At 42.1% G+C, this 13,415-nt stretch overlaps 2 protein-coding genes across 2 annotated transcripts in view; both read right to left on the bottom strand.

Moving 5' to 3' along the window:
• Positions 1–156: 156 nt before the first annotated feature.
• IFT70A (intraflagellar transport 70A) lies at positions 157–4,871 on the bottom strand. Its single transcript, XM_060302221.1, has 2 exons — positions 4,817–4,871; positions 157–3,193 (listed from the first exon to the last, which is right to left on the bottom strand). Exon 2 carries the CDS (start codon positions 2,796–2,798, stop codon positions 804–806), a length of 1,995 nt encoding a protein of 664 aa, XP_060158204.1. The 5' UTR covers positions 2,799–3,193; positions 4,817–4,871; the 3' UTR covers positions 157–803.
• Positions 4,872–6,987: 2,116 nt separating this feature from the next.
• The window catches only part of PDE11A (phosphodiesterase 11A), a 420,012-nt gene continuing 413,584 nt past the window's right edge, over positions 6,988–13,415 (bottom strand). Inside the window, exon 20 of the mRNA XM_030851036.2 lies at positions 6,988–12,305. Within this exon, the coding sequence (XP_030706896.2) occupies positions 12,147–12,305 (159 nt within the window). The 3' untranslated portion in view covers positions 6,988–12,146. The remainder of the gene's footprint in view (positions 12,306–13,415) is intronic.

The following is a 13,415-nucleotide window of genomic DNA, read 5'->3' as shown; positions in this document are numbered from 1 at the left end:
TACAACATAAAAACAAAGTCCAGTATTAATGTGTCTTAAGTAGAAACAAGAACTAAGAACCGAGTTCTAAGGGTACTTGTTATTAATCACTGTTAAAGATCAGTTATGCAAAGAGTAAGATTATATATTCAAATTATTCACAAATGGACACAAGAAAACCATAGAAATTTGTCAATTGTTTATTGTCTCCATACCATAGCACCATAGTTTTACTATGGCACAAGATTTCCTACTGAATCTTACAGATTAAAAAAAAAAATTTAGAACATAAGGAATTCTTGTTAAAGCATTACAATTGTATTGGAAAATTCTGCCAAGACATACTAAAATCTATGCAAAATGTATGCATTACTAATTAGTGTTACTTAAGGGTAAATTATTGAAGTATAATGTGAAACCCTATTACTAATGTCCAGATGTTCTATACATTAACTGAGTTCTGGATTTGATAGTGCCTGGTCTCTGGATGATATAATCTTCTCATGCAGGATTTTTTCAGGATATAGCAAAACACAAAAGATACAATGGAGAGAGAACATAGGCATTACAAATACTATTAGACACACTTCCCCATTCATTTTTGGATTTTTTATAAATCCTTCTAGGGTTCAAGTTCTTTTTATTATAATTCTTTTGTGAGGTTTCTCGAAAGATACATCAAAATTATTTTAATTATAATTTTAAAGTGTACAAATTTCAACGTATCACAAATGTGAAGATGCCAAAGGACAAACACAGATAAAAGAGTTGCAAATATGTATAGTTAACAGAGCCATTTTGATAAAAGCCATTATTAGACATTACTACATATTCCAACCTATAATCTCATAAATCAAAGCTTTTAGTTGTCTGGATTCATAAGTGACTGTATTCTTTCCAATATGCATTCTTTCTTCTTCCAGGGGTTGTTCAATAACAGCAGGTATGTTCCTGCCATAAAGTTCACAGTGTTCTAGAAACTGGACACATTCTTGAATAACACTGTCACGAAGCACAATCATGTGTTTTGACATGTTTTCTAGTAATGACAGGAAGCATCTTTTGGCGTAATACCAGGTATCAGTTCCCAGTTTTTTATTATAAGGTTCCAAGCTTTTGATAACCCGAGAAATACCAAAGTCATAATTTCCTTTGGCACAATAGAGCGTCCCTATCACCAAATTCACAATGCAGAGATGGTAGATTTTCTTATCTGGGTCCTCATAGGAGAGCTGCTCTTCCTCCTTTTCAATCTTCCTCATCAACTCCTCGGCTTCTTCGTTTTGACTTGTCATAATATATGAAACACACAGGTTAGCCAGCACAATAGCACTGACATTCAGGATGTTGTCATAATGCTTCTTGACTATGGGCTCATAAAAACCTATGGCTTCTGTGTATTTGTTTTCCTGCATGAACAGAACATGAGCCACATTCAGCTTCCACACATCATGATCATTACAGAATTCCACAGATTTGCGGAAGATCTTTTCCACCACTGGATAATTTTCAAGGTCCCAGTAGATTTTGGCCTGGGCCATCAGCACGGGAATATACTTCTCAAGGGTGTCATCATATTCATTCACTGCCTTTTTGACAGCTTCATCATCTCTGTTGTGTCTTGCTTCCTGTACTTGTTTGGTGAGTCTCCGGAGCTGTTCAGTCAGCATCCCTGCTAGCCCATCAAGCTTAACGAAAGCCTCTTCAGGAGCTGTCTGGCAAGTAATCATGGCATCCAAGAAGTCATAGAGATAGGGTGTGAGGAACTTGTAAGTCAAATGGGCATTCTCTGCCAGGACATCTGCTGCCAGGTCAAAATATTCATATTTACAGTAGAGCAGCAACAGGTTGCCAAAGGTCTCTGGGGGAAAGGGATTCTGTTGGAGCAAAAACTGTAGCTTCTCAAACCCTTCTGTAGGCCTGGCATCCATGTTCATTAGCGCCTGGTTGTGCAGGGTCACAGGGTCTAACTCTTCCTCTGCCCTCGGAGGCATATCTGTGAGGGTTTCCTGGGCCACCTCATAGTTTCTCAGTTGGTATTCTATGGCGGCCTTGAGGTTGAAGGCTTCCACCAGAGCGGTCTGGTGAAGGACTAAGGTGTTGCCAACACTTCGAACATCAATGCCCTCAGTGGTCATGCCCACACCCAGCTCTGGGTGCTGGCGGATGCCGTGCTCAATAATGTCGGCGATATGCTTCAGTGCGGATGCATACTGCCGGCTGCTGTAATAGGCCAAAGCCAGGTTGTAGGAAAGGTCAGGCCGGTAGCCCGAAGCCTGCAAGGCAGCAGAGAACTTGGAACACGCGGCTTCATAATGTCCCTCCTTGTAGAGCAAACAGCCCAGGTTGACCTGGCCATCGAGCTCGTTCTCGCCACCGATGTCTTCTCCTTCCCCACTCAGTAGCTGCTCCACCAGGCTCCTGGCCCCGGGCAGATCGCCCTCGCTATACTTGATCGCGGCTTGGAGACGGAGAACCCGATTGTGGTAGGCGGGGTTGTCCAGGAGGAGGAAGGTGACGCGGGTGGCCTCTGGGTAAAGGCAGGCCTTGTACAGGGCCTGGGCCTGGTACAGGCGGTACTGCTCCAGCTCCGGGTGCAGCTGACCCAGCTGCTCATAGCACTCGGCGGCCAGCGCGAACTCCTGCAGGCGGTAGTAACAGTAGCCCAGCAGCGACAGGCCGGCGCGGCTTCTCGGGCTCCGCTGGAGCTCTCCGCCCAGCAGCTGCACGGCCTCGGCGTAGCGGGCATCCCGGATGAGCCGGTACACGACCGCGGTGAACTCCCCGTCGGGCATGGGCGCACCGCTCAGGCCCGCCATAACCTCCTCGGCTGTGCGTCCGTTACCACGGCAACATGCCAACCGGAAACGGAAGGCTGTCCGGATATTGCTTTGCAACGGAAAAACTCTGTAAGGAATATAAAGGAATCACTGAGGTGAATCATTAAACTACTGTATTGGCCCTCGAAGACTCTGGGCTGCGAAGGTCGTGAGTCCAGCAAGAGAGATGAAAGGCCTCGTGGCAATTCAAAAACGGAAACTCTACTTCCCGGCATGCACTGGTCCGATGGCGCCGACGTCGGAACGTGGCCGCGCTGCACTCTGGGAGGCGTAGTCTCTGCGGGACGGACCCTCGGTTGCCGGGAGATGAGGTTTCACTTGCCTTTCTTTAGTATTGAGGTTGATTGAGAGTTGCTGGCTGCGTGCTGTGTCACCTGTCTCCGGCGCGGGGAAGAAAGATTTGCGGTCTGAAATCCCTTGCTTTTTTAGCCTTATACACTTTGCAATACATACTAATGGCGTCGTTTCGCGGTTTGTTTTTGTATTTTAATTGGAAGGAAAAGGTGGAATATCTCTTTGGCATTCTCCTGGAATTAGAGTAGCCTCTCTTTTTAAGCTGCCTTGGGGGCACACTGTCTAAGACATAAATGCAGAGGGTAATAATAGTTCTTATTTTTATCGTTTCCACAAATTAACAATGGTAAATGGTTTTGTGAATATTATCTGGTATTGGGAGATGTTTAATTTTAGATCCAGGTGTTCCCCCCTCACCCCAAACAGTTATTACTGAACAGATGTTAGCGTTTAATCTTGGCCATATCTATTGGCCTGGCCCTCCAACTTTCACTACAAATAAGAAACGAGTCTTCCTTGATCTCCCTGCATCTCCATTGGTCGTCCATGATCTGCCTTGGACTATCTAGTATCTAAGATAAACGGCGTACGAATAAAATTATGTCTTTGCTATATACTTAAAGGCTTCAATGCAAGTCCTTTTGCTGCGCATAACATCTTTTCTATGTATAAATTCCAGAGCCAACACCAACCATATGTATGGCCCTAAGACAATTTACACATTAAGATTATTTTTAATCTTAATGACCACCGTGTGATCTGTATATTACAGATATGGAATCTGTGCACTAGAAAGTTTTAAATAATTTGCTCAAGACCACACAGCTAGGTAGCAGCAGTGCCATGATATCCAGCAGATAGTTTCAGTAGGAAATAGTGACTGCTTGTAACTTATTCCATTTATTTCCTATAGATGAGTTTGTAAAGGCCCAGTGTTTGCTGCCACATTGTATTCTGGAACATTAGTGTCTTTTTTTCCTCCATTAAAACAACGAACCAACTTGGTGTGGGCAGTAGAAATTTGAACTTCCAGATCTGATTTGCAGCTGTGAGCAGGTGTTAGGAAATAACTAGTGGGGGTGGTATAGTTCCTAGTCACCCAGTATAGCTGGCAGGGGACTTCTGCAGGCATGTGATTGCTTGTATCATAAAGCAACTGCCTTTATATACTCATTCAGTCTTCCCTGCTGAGAAATTGACAGAGGTCTGTCCTTCTGGGTGGGACCAGACAAGGAACCTTCCACCTCATGAATACTGAGAAAGGGACAAACTGTACCCATTTCAGACGGGTTGAGTGGCATTCTGGCCCACCTAAGATCCCCAGAGAAAGCAGCTGATGGGGTCCACCATAACTCTATTCCGGGGCTTCTTTCCACCTGATCTCTGGGTGCACTCTTTTAGGGCCTTCAACTCAGGGAGGTATGTGGGTTGAGGGTTGCTTGCTGGTGCCTCTCAGTAATTGGGGAGTGGGTAGGTGGCTGGGGGAGGATCTTTACCTTTATGGCTGCCTGACTACACTTGTCTCTTGGAAACTCAGGCTCAGTATTTATTTTTAAATCCTTATGTATGACCTGATACTTTGGGTGAGGTGCTATTGTAAATCAAGGTAACATGACAGAACATGGAAATGGGAAATTGCCTTTTATATCTTTAGTCTATCAGTCTGATTTTCAGAGTTGTATTCGCACCATGAAAGCATTCACCTTCAAATGACTTCTTGGGAATGTAAGCAAAATAGAAGGAATCTCTGCTGTCCCCCAAATTTCTCCAATCCCTACAGGCATTAGTTGAGGTTTCCTCTTTGTGCTGGTACCTGTCTGTGAGTGTGGCTGCTGAAGCGGGCAGGAGGGAGACGTTCTGTGCCTTCCTCCTTATTTCATGTGCTGCTGCTCCTGAGGCCTGGCTTGGAAAAAGCAGGACATTCGGCTTAGACAGATGGAGGGCAGGGTCATTTGCAAAATAAAATGAGTGCACAAATCACGCTGTGAAATTGGCATGACCATCCCTGCTGCTGTGATAGACTGACTTTTATTTAGTCTATGACAGGCAGTTGGGGAATAGATTAGGGGTTTTTTTGGGAGGGGGATGGTGAAAGAAGGCCCTTTAATTAATGATAGAAATTCTGGAAAGCAGTAAATGGGGTGGAATATTATAAAATGTCATAAAGGATCATTTTGTTTCCAACAGAATCTTGGAAAGCTGGAGCATGTATCAAAAAAGTTAGTGTATTGTACCATTTCTAGCAATAAGAAAGAATTTTGTGGTTGCAATAAAAAGATTTAGTGCCTTATTGAAAGGAATTAGACTTTAGGAAAGCAGTGTTGGGCTCAGGGTGGATTTTGCTGCATAAAGGGAGGCATGTTTACCATGTAGAAGAATTCCATTCGGGCAAAATGTATAGGAGCTAAAAGTTCTTAACATGCTTATGCTTCTGCCTGTCAAAATGTGAGATGACCAAATTCCATATTCTATTTGTATGTGAAATCTATTTGACATTCTCTTTTAAAACTAGTTGGAAGTTATGTTTTCTTATTTATCCTCTAAATGTAATTGCTTCCTGTTGGTAAACATTGGTAATTTATGAACAGCTCAACAACCACAGCTGTGGTCAATTTCCTTGTTAAAGAAAGACCTTCTGCAAAACCATTTTCCAGCTGTTATTTCTCTTCCCTTTCATTCTAGGCCATTTTCTTCAGGATGGCCAGTTTGGTGGTTCAGTCCCCTTGCTTCTTCCTTCCCACCCCCCAATCTTCCACCATAAAGAAGGCAGAAAGAATAAATTAGTGTCAAATTGATAATGTAACTGATTGACTTTTAGGATCATCTGTTTAATCTTTTAAGAGTTTTGGAAAAATTGTATACCAAATCAATATTTGGGAACATTTATGCTCAGATGGTAAGACATTTAACCTCATTATGAATTCTCCTTTCACTGGCAGTTCCAGCTTTATTAATATTTTAATTAGATTTCCTTCTTGGATATACCTTTAAAAAAAAATCAAGTAGTTTATATTTGGAGGCTTGTGGTGTTATTACCTAAATTAACTTGTTAGGAAGAGCACAATAACATGGTTTATAAATGGAATTACCAGAGAAGGCACAACTGTGGATATTGACATTTAAAGAAATCAATCAACCATCCAAACAAAGAGCTACTCTAAGCCCCTGTGTTTATGCAGGACTTTCTGTACCAGGACCAGATCCTGCTTTGCCTAACTTCCCTCATTAATCCTCACGGCCCTTCTGTGAATTAGGTAATTTTAACTGTTGGCCTCACTTGAAAAGCATGGACTGAAAAGCACAAAGAAGCCTGTGGTCGCCTCAGCACGGGGGGGGGGGGTTGGTGATTGCTTAAGCTGGCCAGTAGGGGCCACACTGCACCTCTTCCCTCTCCCCCTGAGCACCTCCTCTCCAGTCATTTGAATTGGCTTTGGATCATTTGCTGCAGTTCTAATAGAACAGGCACAATGGTGTAAGAATTTTAAAGTTTAAGCACCGAAGCCGTTGTGTAATTGTATGGCATCAGTGGCTGGAGGCCCTGCATCGATGCGATCCCCCTGTGTAATTGCCCACGCAAATTTGAGCAATCTGTAACAGACACAGGAACCCGTCTGCATTGGGCTGCAGACTCTTATCCCTTCAGAAAAACCTCAATAATTCAAAGACCCTTTTGTCATCTTTAAAATGCTCTGTGGACAGGGCTGTCCTACTATCCCTCTCACACAGGCAAACATCACAGATCAGGACAAGGTTAATGGGCTAAATTGACAGTCAAAATTTAAATCGTAGGTATTCGGATGCATGCTTGCCTCGTTCAGTCCTTAAATCGTCCTTCCTAAGAGAAATAAAGATTATTCCAGAGCTTTAGTTAAACTTTAAGCATTTTATTAAAAACAAAGCTATTTAGGTCTCTTAAAGCAGTTTCAAAATCATGGATTAGATGCTTGTGAAATGGGCAAACAGTCTATAATGTAGTATTCTTAAAATGACACCTCAGCTTGGGAAATCTACACAAATGGAGTGATGTGAGACAATTCAGTTGAAGACATATTTCCCTTCTTTTGTGTAAAACAATAATACTTAGGAAGCAAATCAGTAGGGGATCCTTTTTAGATGATTGTACATCAAAATAAAATGGCAAAAGCATTTTTCACCAAGGGAGTGAGATTAGCCAAAACCTAAACTCCTGTTCCCATACAATGCTGTTTGTGTTTTTTAAAATTCATCTAAATATGATTTAATCTAAGTCTAAAGAAAAAAATAATCGACATTCTAAACACATACACACACAGCAAATGAACACAAAGGTAAATGGTGGCCTGAAATAACACATTTTTTTATAGCAAATACTTCATTTACTTAATAAAACAAACATATTTCTGTGCCAGTGTATATATTCAGTGACATTGGTAGAGATATGCTACACAGATAAATAACTTATCTTTAGCACTGTTGAGAGATGGACTAAATATGCAAGAACATTCAAAATTAAATTAGAAAAGATGTACAACACCAAATTACTAGTTGAGGAAAAGGTACACAAGCGATGTAAGCAGGACCTCAGGCATTGTTAAATCCAAGTACTCAACATGAACTTCCCCAGACACACCACTTTATTTCTGCCATCTACGTGTTTTATTCTATTATTGCTTACTTAAGAAACTTAAGAAATTTTGGCCTTCTTGTAGTCAGACTCAACCTTTAAATTTCCTGTGACATTTGAGTTTTGGGAGTTCTTTACAGCATGCGGCAGAACAACAGTTTCAGAGACTGTTATTCTGAAGCAGACAATGAAACTTCACTGGCATTGCCAGAGTTTTTAGGGTCCCAAATTAGGTTTTGCTCTTTTGCTTTAATGAATCCTTTATGAGTGTTTACTTCCAGCCAAAACATTTTTCTTTAGATGTAAATCTTCCCTTAATATATTTAGATTTCTGTCCTGCTTGAGAGGAGTTTTTCACACTATTAATGGGGATGAAATTGTATTTTATCTTTGTGCAATTCATTAAGAGTCAGCAGGAAAAATGGATTTTAAAATAATTTTACCACAAAGTAAATTGAGCAGACTCTGTTTAATGACTTCAGGTAAGTGGATCAAATATGATAAATTTTGATACATGAAAAAGCAACTGAATTCTTGTAGCATTAATATTAGATAATGTTATTTCACTAACAAAATTTTAAAGATTATTTCCAACCCAACCCAATGAGTATGCAAATATAAAATACCTGGAAATGTGTAGACAGCTTAGATTTTAGAAACAGAAAGCACACATGCAATTTTAACTTCTTTTGACTCACTTTATAAATTGTAAATTAAACTGACTACCATTTATGGGATATCTATGAAATGAGATAATCTAAAGTTATGAAATAAAAGGGTATATTTTTGTACCTATAACCATGTACTGATGACCATGTCTTTCGTGATCACTAGAGGCAGGCTCAGACATATCTGTGATAAGGTTGTTTTTATATCTACTCCATATATGTAACTTTTTATTTTGTCTTTAGTGAGGAGATGACCTCTTTGCTCCTGTCTTTTTTGAGAAGTTTTTAAAGTTAAATACAGCTTGGTCCTTTGGTGCAGAAATGAACTGAATAAAACTCAGTGCTTTTATTTTATAAGTGGAAAACCCGAGACCTGAGAGTCCCAAGATAACAGGTCTGGCTGATGGCCAGGCTTGGGGGAGCCCCATCCACTGTGCACTGGGGTAGTGCCCTTTACAGTTTGCCAAGCCATCCCTCCTGGCTGGGATTGCCAGTTACATTGTAGGTTGTGCATGTATTCTCCACATACTGACTAATAAAATTATAAATAGCCTGCCTGAAAAAAATACACTTCGTGGAGAAAGTAGGATGAAGTCATTTCAACCATTAATGCCAAGAGACCTGAGGAAGCGCACATAATCTGGTCAGTTGTAGGTTTTATAAGAAGGCTCACATTTCAAATGCCTTCCTCCAATAGGAAGTAAACAATAATAAGGATTGGGAAATTTTCTCTATTTTGGAAAAGCAGATTATATGGGTAACCACACATACCCCCAATTCGTGGAAAGTTATACATTAGAAAAGGGATTAAAAATACCTCAAACGCCCAAGAGTTCAACCTCTAACCCTCTGGGTTGTTGGCACCAGGGAGGCTGCTACCCTCTTTTCTACTGTTTCATGGTTGTGGAGGAACAGACTGGGGCATTAGTCAGCAGTTTCTGAATTTTGACCCCAATAGGAAAGATACCTCGAGACAGGAGAAATAATAGATGGAGGCAGTTACAAACAGCTGCTTGATTGATGGTTGACATTGTCAGGGCTCCACTGTATGGCAGATTGCAATGGTGTTGAGCTGCTCTTGCTACCAGTGGGTGTTGCTATTGGCAACCATGCAGTGAAGCCAATAAAACGGCAAGAAAATGAGAGGAAAACTCAACCTTAGTGGAAGCCGTAGAGTTTGTGCTATAAATTACATTCCCCTTAGCAATATGCAGCATCAACGTTCAGGGTAGCCACAGTGCGTGTAGCTACCTGCAGTCTCCATTGGACCCTGGGTCTAGTTTTATCATAAAGCACATGCTTTCAAATTTTACTCTAGATACAATGGCATTCGTCTGTCTGGGCTATTTATTTATTTATCGTTGGGGAGGATGACAGATGTGGGTTCATCTCTGCCTCACATGGACTGATTTTCAATTCCCACTTGTGATATAAACATGATGTGACACAATAGCTAGGAACACCTGCAGTGCTTCTGAGCTGCAGACACACGACCAGAGTCTGTCCCTACCTCCACCCCCCCTTTGTTCCTCACCTGAAGGAGGGAGACAGCCCGGCAGAAGCTGTTTTCCTTTATAGCAGAGTGATTCAGAAAACTGGCTTAATAAAATCCATAAATCTGAACAACCTCCTCTTACCTGCTCCGTGGAGGCAATTTTTCCTGCACTCATTCTCTCCTCTAGTTTCTCCAGTCTTCCCCGCAGAGACAGCTGTAAAAGGTAGCTGGGAACATTAATTTTTAGGGTTCCTACTCCTTCCTTCTCTCTTTTGTCAACCCCCTCCCTGCTCAAGTTTCTCTCTTTTCTAGGCAATTGATGATAGGATTCTGTACCCTCATTTTTTTGGGAAGACATGCCATTTTTCTTTGTTTGGATTGATGTTCACCTTCCCTTTATCAGTTCTCTTACCACCTGCCTCGGTCCCCATCTCTTCCTTGTTAGCTGTTCTCTTTTGCTTCCCCTCCTCCTCTTCTTTTTCCCTCTCCTCCTTCTCTTCCCCCCATTTGCCTGGTTTATAATTTTCTTTTCCTCTAGTTCTGCCCATATAGAATCTTCCTTTTACCCCATGGGTACCTGCTCTTCCCTTACTTCCGTTTTGGTACTTTAATCTACCCATTCTTTAAACATTTCCCAGATGTCTACTATGCGCCAGGAAAAAAATGTCCTTGGTGGAACTTGGCCCCTGTTCCTCTGAGTAGTAAAGTTAATAACTGACACTGACGAGCAACAACAAGAACAAAACTGGTTTGTAAATTTTAGATTCTTTAGAGCTGGAATGGACTTCAAGGTTCATCTGGTCCAGAGATTTTCAAACTCCTCAGAGCCCAATTATGGGCTACTAGGTATGTAATCAAAGAAATAAGGATTTGTAGGGGCTCTGGCTCTCCCAACCCAGCTTCAAACTGAGGACTTGGGCTTTTAGATGTTTTATGTCTTGGGGATTCTTTGTAAGATTTATTTGAACAAAGAGTTCTAAGGTTAAATCATGTTTGAAAATAATTTCCTAGTGTAATCTCATTTGACAAATGAGGAAAAAGGCTGGGAGAAGTTAAGTGACTTGTCTAAAGCCATCCAGTGAATAGTGCCAAACCTAGGGTACAGGTGTAGCTTCTGGCCCAGCGTTCTTTGGATAAGGCATACCATGTCCTCAGTCTCTCAGCTTTCTAGTCATTGCATCTATTTAATATAGCTTATTCTTATCTACTATAAACCTAGCTTTCTACAGAATATCTGTTCTCTGCCTAGACTGTTGTTTCTTAACCTTTCAAGCATTATATCTTACACTTAAGGAAAAATCCAAAATTGGGGACCTTTCCATTTGGCTTTAGGTTGGCACTGGTAGTAACCTTACATTTTATACTGAAACTCATCACTAGGAGAGCTAAAGGTAGTCAGTGATCATTCTCCGTGGCTCTGCTGCGTCCTATGAAATGTCTCACTGTTGGAAATAGTTCTGAATGTTCATGTGTCATTTGCGTTAAATCCACCTATAGATTTCCTTTCACCCTTACTTTAAGTCTATTAATCCATTCCTTCTGGGAGAAGACTTGGTCTACAATGAAGGTTGAATTAAAAAACTGAAAAGGGGGACCACAATCCCAATACAATGTTATGAATCTTGTCTAAACGCCAATCAGACAAACACATTTGCTGTCTTCCTACTATCGACCTTTTTAGGGGAAAACTGGGAATGGCTGGTTTTTGTAAGGATAATATAGTTTCTCTTTTAGGTAGGCGATTCTAAAGGTTCTGATCCATCATTAAGAAGCTTTAGGATTAAAAATAAGATATCTCTACAGAATACCAATTGGGATGCTTGGGACAGTCTGGCGCAGAAGGGGGAGCTCAGGAGAGGATGCAAAAGCAGGCGTTGTTTGGCTTGTAACAAACAGAACAGCCATACACAACATGAAGCAGCGCTAATGACGCCTTCACTGTTCAACATTCCCTCAGCTCAGAGTGAGCAGGGCCAACCATCCTCAGGTCCTGGACCCAAGTGGCCCACTGCCCAGAACCTTCATCTCAGCCCATGTGTGTTCATCAGGGAGAGGTGAGCGTCCTGGGGCATGTGCTCCCCGCCCCACCTCCTCCTCTGTCCTTTCTGCTGGCACCACACTGCAAGGTGAAAGCCCAGGCATGCTTCCCAGCACAACCCTGAGACTTTATGTCTGTTTGAGCTTAAAGGAACAAAAGAATACTGTGGTGGGACCGAAGCTGGCTCTTGAGGATGCAGTCATTTCACAGCTGCGGCTGACCTGGAGGGTTAGTCTCTGTCATCTCCTGTCACCATGAGATTGACAGAGGGGGCAGAGGCAGCCGAAGAGATGAGCAGCCTTTTCTGGTGCAGCTCTTCCCACTTACTTCTGTTGGCAGCTACTGAATCCAGCATCGGCTTCAGTTTCACATTGACCTTCACCAATGCCTAAAATATAACAAAAGCAGGTGGGGGAGAGAGGAACTGGAGTTACTGCCATGATTTTCTAGGTTTTTGCTGTGAGGAGAATGACAGCTGGCTGTAAGAAATGCAAGTGATTATTTTGGTAAACGTGAGCTATTTATAAGAAGTAAATATGCACTTAGCACCACTGTGTTGTATTAATAGAGCTTATATAGAAAATGAAAAAAATAAGATAGATGCCTGTGCTCTCCTCCAGGGGGTGCCAGCCAAGTTGATTATGATCCTGTTTTAAATTCACATCAAACAAGAAACGAAATATGCAGCTCACACCGTCTACTAGTATGTGTATCTTTGCCTGCTAGGGAGGGCTCCAGATCTCAATAGATCAGGAACTGAAATTTTTACAAAAATAAACCTACCATTTGCTCCACCAGAGATGACTCTGGGTGGACTCACGTGAATGAGAAAGGCCAGGTGAAATCCTGAGATGAGAGGAGCTCATTTTTAAAGCACAGGATCTGGGGACAGATCACCATGAGAATATGCATGGAAATAGACACGAGAGAAAAGAAAAAGGGGTGTGGAAGGGAGGGACAGGTGGAGGGATGCAGGAGAGAGAAGGGAGAGGAAATGTAGGGTGGGGCTGGAGGCCGACTGACCACAAGGCTAAGGAAGCTCAGGATTCAGGGTCCTCACTTTTAGGAGACCCTTCTAAATATTTCTTTTTTGCACTTAATTTTGTGTTATTTTTAAAAACGGGTCCCCAACTCCCAAATGGTACAAACTTTCAGCCTCACAAAATGTGGATCACTCCTCTGGGGGAACAAAGCAATGAATGAAACAGGGATCACGGGGCTGCGGGGCTTTAGCCCCTGGAAAGGAAATGGTCCCGCTTAATGCCTTGGGTCAGCGTTCTGTGGCCAGAGATTATACTCCCAGTCCCATGGAGACACACTGCAGGTGTGTCTCATTCATCACAAGGGGAACAAAAGGTGACCGGTGACTAAACCACCGTGGTTGCAGGACACCTCCTGAAAAGCCTTCTCCAAGCCGGACCCATAGTTAGCGGGTACTCCAGAGCGAAGTCCTCCAACAGGAAGAATAATAGTTCTTTCTGTTGAGGATAATCCCCTA

Source organism: Globicephala melas, chromosome 7, assembly GCF_963455315.2.
Source record: "Globicephala melas chromosome 7, mGloMel1.2, whole genome shotgun sequence".
Classification (NCBI taxonomy): Eukaryota; Metazoa; Chordata; class Mammalia; order Artiodactyla; family Delphinidae; genus Globicephala; species Globicephala melas.
The sequence above is the reverse complement of the archived record's forward strand: the minus strand, read 5'-3'. Positions and strand labels throughout refer to the sequence as shown.